The 9,227-nt window shown below is 45.1% G+C and overlaps 1 protein-coding gene across 2 annotated transcripts in view; it reads left to right on the top strand.

Annotated features, from left to right (window-relative positions):
* The window catches only part of LOC129714494 (forkhead box protein D2-like), a 9,441-nt gene extending 703 nt beyond the window's left edge, over window positions 1-8,738 (top strand). The window contains exons 1-2 of one of the 2 annotated variants that reach the window (XM_055664137.1): window positions 1-529; window positions 8,178-8,738. The exon at window positions 1-529 is cut by the window's left edge and continues 703 nt beyond it. In XM_055664137.1, the coding sequence (XP_055520112.1) occupies window positions 1-510 (510 nt within the window). In that variant the 3' untranslated portion in view covers window positions 511-529; window positions 8,178-8,738. Of the gene's footprint in view, window positions 530-8,174 lie in introns of both variants that reach the window. The other variant, XM_055664135.1, reaches the window with a different exon arrangement.
* Window positions 8,739-9,227: the final 489 nt, after the last annotated feature.

Genomic DNA, 9,227 nt, shown 5'->3' with positions numbered 1-9,227 from the left:
TTCGACAACGGCAGCTTCCTCCGGCGGAGGAAGAGGTTTAAGCGGCAGCAGATCGGGATGTTGAGGGAACACGGCGCGCTGCTCCCGGGATTCGGATACGGACCTTACGCTTATGGCCTTCATATCCCCAGCGCCGGCCACCCGGCGCTCGCCTTCCATCACCACTGTCCCATCCCATCGCCTACGGGTGTCTTCCCCTCGCTCTCCGCCCTCATCCATGGCAGCGAGTTCACCAGAAAGCCGCTGCCGCCTCGACTCAGCCCCGATTCCCCAGCTCAGCCGACTGTCAAGCTGGAGTCTACCTCTCCGCTCGCCACTTTTTCAATAGACAACATCATGAGCCCCGCTTCTCCACCTCTCTACCCAAGGACGGCTCAAGGCCCCGTACTGCCCGTCATCTCTGCTCTGCTCTCGCCCTCGCACGGGTTGTTTAACATAAGTTATGACCGCTTGCAACACGAAGCGAACTTTGCAAACAAAATAATCCAACTCAGCAGCCGTCATTATTGAGGGAACCTTTGGCGTTCAGGTAAGACCATACCCGCCGGGTGAAGCGTTGTAGTGTGAAGATTTAGAAGCAAGTCGAGAGGCGAGAGCCAAGCGTGTTTTATTGTCATCTGCTCCAATGGAACAATGAACAATTAAATTCTTACTTGCAGCAGCACAACAGAATGCGTCAACATAGTACGCTGTCAACAATGTAATAAACGAGAAAAAAGTCAAGTGTGTGTATATATATATATATATGTACATACTCAAAAATACACACATATATATATATAGATAACACACGCACACACACACACACACATGCACACACACACACACACATATATATGCACACACACACATATATGCGCACACACACATACATACACATACACATACACACATATATGCACACACACACACACACACACACACACACACACACATATATACGTGTGATATATATGTATGCGTATATATATATGTGTGTGTGTGTGTGTGCGCGCGCGCACACACACACACATATACACACACACACACTATACACACACACACACACACACACACACACACACACGCATACATATATATATATATATACACAGACACACACACACACACACACACACACACATGTACACATAGACACACACACACACACACACACACACACATATATACACACACATAGACACACACACACACACACACACACACACACACACACATATACATATATATATATATATGCGCACACACACACGCACACATACGTACACAAAAAGACAAAACAAAATTAGCGCAGAGTAATAGCATCATACAGAAAGGAAATAGACCCTTCAGCCCAACTTGCTCATGCCGACCAAGCTGCCATAGCCACACTAGTTTAGTTTAGTTTAGAGGTACAGTGAAAAGCTTTTGTTGCGTCCTACCCAGTCAGCGGAAAGACAATACATGATTACAATCGAGCCTCTACACTGTATATGATGAGATGTATATTATCATATACATGATAAGGGGAATAACGTTTAGTGCAAGGTAAAGCCAGCAAAGTCAGATCAAATATAGTCTGAGAGTCACCACTGAGGTAGATAGTAGTTCAGGACCACTCTCTGGTTGTGGTAGGATGATTCAGTCACCTGCTAACAGCTGGGAAGAAACAGTCCCTGAATCTGGAGGTGTTTGTTTTCACACTTCTATATCTACACGAGTCCCTGTTTAACCCATATCCCCCTAAACCTTTCCTACCAATGTACGAATCTAAATGTATTTTGATTGTGATTAGATCAACTACCTCATCTGGCAGCTCGTGTGGAAAAAGTTGCCCCTCAGGCTCCAATTACAAATTCCCCCTCTCTGTTTTCCTGAAATGTAAAGAAAATATCTATTGCGGGAAATTCATAAATTCAATCCACATTGAAATGTTGTGGACCTTTGCACTGAATCCTAATCACAAGTATATTCATCTGAATCCCCTTTGATTAATTTGTTGGAGAGAATCACTTTCTCGCCGTTTAAATTGGGAAAGAGGGCGTATCTTTCCCGGGTTATAGGGACATCCAGCACGGAAACAGCCCCTTACACAATTTACAAATGCCGAGCTAGATAATCCAATTCTTCCGCATTTGACCATATCTCTCTAAATCTTTCCTCTTCAGATACCAGTGCAAATTATTTTACATGTTGTTATTATACCTGCCTCAACTACTTCTGAAGATAGACACAAAAAGTTGGAGTATCTCTGCGGGTCAGATAGCATCTCTGGAGAGAAGGAAAGATCGAGACCCTTCGTCAGCCCAGAAACCTCGAGTCTGAAGAAGGGTCTCGACCCGAAACGTCACCCAATCCTTCTCTCCAGAGATGCTGCCTGTCCCGCTGAGTTACTCCAGCTTTTTTTGTGTCTACCTTCGATATAAACCAGCATCCGTGGTTCATTCCTGTACTTTTCAACTACTTCCTCAGTACAAAATCACGCAGTTTCGAAACTGTTCCCACTACTCTGTGTGAAAAGATTGTCCCTGAAGTTCCTATTAAATCTTTTTCACCTTCAGGATATGCGCCCCGGTTCTTGATTCCCCATCCTGGATAAAATACCCTATTCATTCCTCTCGTGATTTTGTACCCCTCTATAAGATCGCCCCAAGTCTCCTGCACCCAAATTTCATGTGCTCTGAAAATGAACTGCAATGACTGACTCGTTTTTAAAAGTGACACGTAGCATAGCCGTGTTTGAAGCGCTACTGTTTGCAAAGCGGATCGGCAAGTTAGTCCAACTTCCGTAATAACTTCGATTAATTTGTTACTGATGTCTTTCAAAACATCAGTGACACTTTACATTACGCTGAATAAATCCTTACCTATTATAACCACAGGCCGGGACAAAGACTGGTTTAAACCATGTCAGACTACCGAAAGAAAACGAGATTTGTAGTTACTTTTTCTCTGTTGAACGAACTGGACAAACTATGTTCGTATCAGTAATTCTGATATCATAAGCCGACAACAACATCAAACTAGGATTAATAAAATAAGGTCTGAAGAAGGGAGTCTATTCCTTTTCTCATAAGATCATAGCTTCATAAGTGATAGGAGCAGAATTAAGCCGTTCGGCCCATCAAGTCTACCCCGCAGTCTATCTCTCCCTCCTACCCGTATACTCCTGTCTTCTCCCCATACCCTCTGACACTCGTACACGGGTTATCTTATAGAAACATAAAAGTATAAAAGGACTGGACAAGCTGGATGCAGGAAAGATATTCCTAATGTTGGGCGAGTCCAGAACCAGGGGCCACAGTCTTAGAATAAAGGGGAGGTCATTTTAGACTGAGGTGAGAAAAAACTTTTTCACCCAGAGAGTTGTGAATTTATGGAATTCCCTGCCACAGAGGGCAGTGGAGGCCAAGTCACTGGATGGATTTAAGAGAGAGTTAGATAGAGCTCTAGGGGCTAGTGGAGTCAAGGGATATGGGGAGAAGGCAGGCACGGGTTATTGATAGGGGACGATCAGCCATGATCACAATGAATGGCGGTGCTGGCTCGAAGGGCCGAATGGCCTCCTCCTGCACCTATTTTCTATGTTTCCATGTTTCTATGTAATCAAGCATTCTCCAGAGATGCCGCGAGTGTCGCTGAGTTACTCCAGCATTTTGTGTCTGGCCTCATAACAACAACCACAGTTTGACAGCCGTATGCTGTGTGGCCCGGTGAACCAGACTCAGGAATCACACAACCCCATCCCAAAAACACGTTCAAACCCCTACTTTTCCGGTATCAAGAACGTGAATGTGTTTTCATATCGGACTTAGCAACCAGTGTGTTCTAATTTACTGGGCAACGCATCAATTCACAGAGACACTTGTTTTAAAACAAATGAAAATTGTCACAAATTGTATTTACAAATACAAAATGAAGTAAGAAACCTGCCCATTTGTGGCTGAAGTACTGAATTATTTTAGTGACTCAAATTTTCGTTGCTGGACTATTTTGACGGCGTGTCTAAGTTTGGCCGAGGGAGCCGTGCGTGTACAATGAATCTCCCTCGTTTAATTGATCCAAGGCAAGTGGGGTGAGATTCAGGGAAAGTGGAGACACTGGGGACTGAATCCGTCCATTCACTCCTGTACCGCCTGTTAGTTACAACGATAATATACACAAAACGCTGGAGTAACTCAGCGGGACAGGCAGCATCTCTGGAGAGAAGGAATGGGTCGAGACCCTTCTTCAGACTTCCTCCACCCCAGACCTGCTGCCTGTCCCAGCTTCGGTTTAAACCAGCATCTTGCAGTTCAGTCCTACAGAGTCACAACGATAAATATAACAGAAAGCTAGAAACCTTGAATATCGGTGCAGGAATAGGCCATTCGTCCCTTCGAGCCTGCTGTTTCATGGCTGAGCATCCATAATCAGTACCCCATTCCCACACTCTCCCCCTAACCCCTTGATTCCGTTACCCCTAAGAGCTCAATATTGAATACACTCTCTTGAATTAGCCCTCCACTGCCTTCTGTGGCAGAGAATTCCACAGATTCACAACTCTCTGGCTGAAAACGTGTTTCCTCATCTCAGTCCTAAATGGCCTACCCCTTATTCTCAAACTGTGTGACCCCTGGTTCTGGACTCCCCCAACATGGGGAATATTTCCCCTGCATCTAGCCTGCCCAATCCCTTAAGAAGGTTACATGTTTCTATAAGATATCTTCTCATCCTTCTAAATTCGAATGAATATGAACCCGGTCAATCCATTTATTAATCATATGACAGTCCCACCATCCCGGGAATTAACCTGGTGAACGAACCTACCCTGCACTCTCTCAATAGCAAGAAAGTCCTTCCTCAAATTAGGAGATTAAAACAGCACACAATACTCCAAGATCAGTCTCACTAGGACCCTATACAACTACAGCAGGACCTATACTCAAATACTCTCGCAGTGAAGGCCAACATGCCATTCGCTTTCTTCACTGCCTGCTGTAACCGCATGCTTACTTTCAGTGACTGATGTACAAGCACACCCAGCTCTCGTTGCACCTCCCATTTTCTTCATCTGAAACCGTTCAGATAATAATCTGTCTTCTTGTTCTTGCCGCTAAAGTGGATAACCTCACATTTATCCATATTATACTGCATCTGCCACACATCTGCCCACTCATTCAACCTGTCCAAGGTACCCTGCATTCGCATAGCATCCTCCTCACAGCTACATTGCCACCCCGCTTTGTGTCATCCGCAAACTTGGAGATCTTGCATTTAATTCCTTCGTATAAATTGTTAACATATATTGTAAATAACTGGGGTCCCAGCACTGAGGCTTGCGACACCACACTAGTCACTGTCTGCCATTCGGAAAAGGACCCGTTAGTTCCTACTCTTTCCATGATCTGGTCAATGGAAGCATTAAAACCCATCACTTTTATCAATAAAACAAAGCTGGGAAATTCCCGACGGATACACACGGATATTTGAATCCAGTATGTGTGCCGACCTCTCGGCCCCTCATCGTACTCGACAGCCCTTCTTGCTGTGAGCGACTGTTCACTTATTTTCCAGTCAAGGGACTATCTGTCCATGCCTTAAAACATTCAAAGACTCACCGTCTCTTGGGGATAATAATTAGAGAGATTCAACACCCTTTGAGAAAAAAGGAAATTCACTTCTGTGTTGAATGAGCGACCCCTTAGTTTTAAACAAAGAATCTCAGTCGAAATTCTCCAAATCCACGGTGTCAGCATCCCATCGTCATCATCAACACTCCGAGATGGCAGCTAATTTTTGACAACTGAGTGCTCCTGTCGTTTGAACGTTATTCGCGGATCATTTTATCGAGTGTAGGAAGGAACTGCAGATGCTGGTTTACACCGAAGATAGACACAAAATGCTGGAGTAACTCAGCGGGACAGGCAGCATCTCTGCGGAGAAGGAATGAGTGACGTTTCGGCTTTTGACCGACATCATGTCATCCCATCATGTCGACTGCGGACGGATCGATTGCAATCATGTATTGTATTTCCGCTGACTGGTTAGCACGCAACAAAAGCTTTTTACTGTACCTCGGTACACGTGACAGTGAACTAACCTCAGCAACGAAACTCATCTGTGAATTTAGGGAAACTAACATGTAGAGAAATATAAACAAAGAAAATAGGTGCAGGAGTAGGCCATTCGACCCTTCGAGCCTGCACCGTCATTCAATATAATCATGGCTGATCATCCCCAATCAGTACCCCGTTCCTGCTTTCTCCCCATATCCTTTGATTCCGTTAGAAACATAGAAACATAGAAATTAGGTGCAGGAGTAGGCCATTCGGCCCTTCGAGCCTGCACCGCCATTTAATATGATCATGGCTGATCATCCAACTCAGTATCCCGTACCTGCCATCTCTCCATACCCTCTGATCCCCTTGGCCACAAGGGCCACATCTAACTCCCTCTTAAATATAGCTTGAAGGATGAGAAAATAAACACCCAGAATTGGTGTTAGCCCCAAGAGGCGCATCTAACTCTCTCTTGAATACATCCACATAATGCCACATAATGCAACATCAACGTAGGAATGAGTGCAAGTGGTGGTACAGAGTAACATCGTGTGTACATTTACTCCGTTTCTATTTCCCAGAGGAAATGGAGCCTCCCCACCCCATCCTGCAAAACCTCACACATTTTTGATGGGTGATTCAAAGCAAATCTATAGGTCCATAAAGCATAAACGAAACCGTAATGCTGGAAGTACTCAGTGTACATAATCTGTTAAAGAAAAGAAAAACACACATTTCCAAGAAAGTGGAAGGTTAGAAACAACACTCGCGTCTCGAGTACAGGGTGGGAAGTTGAGGCAGGTTCATTATTGACCATTCGCCAACGGTCCCGGTATCCACACATTCAGGGTCTATGCACGAATAGAGTGATACAGCGTGCAAACGGGCCCCTCGTCCCAACTTGCCCACCACCGGTCAACATGTCCCAGCTACACTAGTCCCACCTGCCCGCATTTGACCTATATCCCTCAAAACCTGTCCTATCCAGTCCTATCCTTGTACCGGCTGGTCAACTGGGATAGTCCCTACCTCAACTACCTCCACTGGCAGCTTATTCCATACATCCACCGCCCATTGCGTGAAAACATTACCCCTCAGATCCCTATTGAATTGTTTCCTCTTCACCTTGAACATATGTCCTCTGGTTCTCGATTCACCTGCTTTGGGCAAGAGACTATGCATCTATCTGATCTATTCCTTTTATGATTTCATACACTATAAGATCACCCCACATCCTCCTACGCCCATGAGTCCCACCCTATTCAACTTCTCCTTGTAGCCCAGACCCTTTTCGCCCCACCCAAGGTTTCCGTGCGGTTCCCGGAGGTTTTCGTCAGTCTCCCTACCTGCTTCCACTACCTGCAACCTCCGGCAACCACCTGCGACCTCCGGGAACCGCACGGAAACCTTGGGTGGGGCGCAAAGTCTCCAGAGGTTTCCGTTCAGGTTTCCTAAGTGGGACAGGGGCAATACAGCGCTTACAGCACCGGAGACCCGGGTTGGATCCGACTACAGGTGCTGTCTGTACGGAATTTGTACGTTCTCTCCGTGACCGCGTGGGTTTCCTCCTAGATCTTCGGTTTCCTCCCACACTCCAAAGACATACAAGTTTGTAGGTTAATTGGCTTGGGATACGTGTAAAAATGTGGCCGATGTGTGCAGGATAGTGTTAGTGTACTGGGACCGGGAACCGTTGCGGACTCGGTGGGCCGAAGGGCCTGTTTCCGCGCTGTATCTCTAAAACTAAAATCTAAAACCCTCTAGTCCTGGCAACAACCTGGTAAATCCGTGCAAAATGATGGGGGAACACAGTCAGGCGTTTTCATAGAGCGTTTATAAGTTTACCAAATTTTAAAAGCTGAGAAGAAATGTTGGTGTATGTCATAACCAGTTGATCAACGAGTATTAGAAACATAGAAAATAGGTGCAGGAGTAGGCCATTCGGCCCTTTGAGCCTGCACCGCCATTCAATATGATCATGGCTGATCATCCAACTCAATATCCTGTACCTGCCTTCTCTCCATACCCCCTGATCCCTTTAGCCACAAGGGCCAGATCTAACTCCCTCTTAAATATAGCCGATATTCTCCGCGCAGGAACTCTATACATCAATACAGTTGTGCTAGAGTCGTGTTTGTTTCGTTTATGTTTCAGCAGACGGGGAACTGGCACAATTCTCCTTCATTCGCGTCTTCAGAGGATTTCGGGAGAGACCGTTGGAGAATACAAAGCAAATGGTTTGATGTGAAGTCATGACGCATCTGTATATTAATCCGTGTAAATATTGTATCTGGAAAAAAACCGGAGCCGTGTTTAAGTATTATTGGAACGGAAGCGTTTCCAGAGTCACTGTTCCGTGTAAATTATTGTTAGTCGTGTCCGGGATATGTTCATAGCCTTTGTACATCAACTAGAACGTATCAGCATTAAATTGTTTATGTCCAATAATTAATGTATCTAGTTTATTAATACAAATATGTTATAAGATCTGCCATTTGAATGCGGAAATGAAAACGATCAAAAACAAGGTAAACTTGAAGATTATGTTGCAAAAAAATTCCACGAAATCTCCACTGATTTATTTCCCCGCTGAGTCTCGGAGTTAAAACGCTTCGGTTTGTTTTAGAGAGGGATTGAGAATGTAATGAATAGAAGGATTCCGTTAGCCCTAAAACCTATATCTAACTCTCTCTTGAATACATCCACATAATGCAATACGCTCTTTAATGTGTAGGAAGGAACTGCAGATGCTACTTAAACGGAAGAGAGACACAAAAAGCTGGAGTAACTCAGCGGGTCAAGCAGTATCTCCGGGGGGAAATGAATGGGTGATGTTTCGGGTCGAGACCCTTCTTCAGACTTAGAGTCAGGGGAAATGGAAACGAGAGATATGGGTCTTACGAATGAGGTATTGTGTGGTTTTCCATCGACCACCTAGAAGGGAAAACAGTATCGTTAAATGTTCCGAGCTGTGCGGTTGTGAGTCAGAGGGACTGAGTTACCGTGGAGGATCGAACCTCATTCTGAATTGCATTGGTGATATAGCCAACTTTGTGGCTTGCCTGGAGAAAGGGGAACGGGGGTGGTTTTTATGCATTGAGCTTTACATATATTATGTTATCACTCCGGTACTTTCGGCAGGGCTAGAGGTCCCGACCGACTTGGTTATCTCGAGGTGAAGGACATTGGGATGTAACCGCCCCTCTG

This window comes from Leucoraja erinacea, chromosome 39 (assembly GCF_028641065.1).
Source record: "Leucoraja erinacea ecotype New England chromosome 39, Leri_hhj_1, whole genome shotgun sequence".
NCBI lineage: Eukaryota > Metazoa > Chordata > Chondrichthyes > Rajiformes > Rajidae > Leucoraja > Leucoraja erinaceus.
The sequence above is the reverse complement of the archived record's forward strand: the minus strand, read 5'-3'. Positions and strand labels throughout refer to the sequence as shown.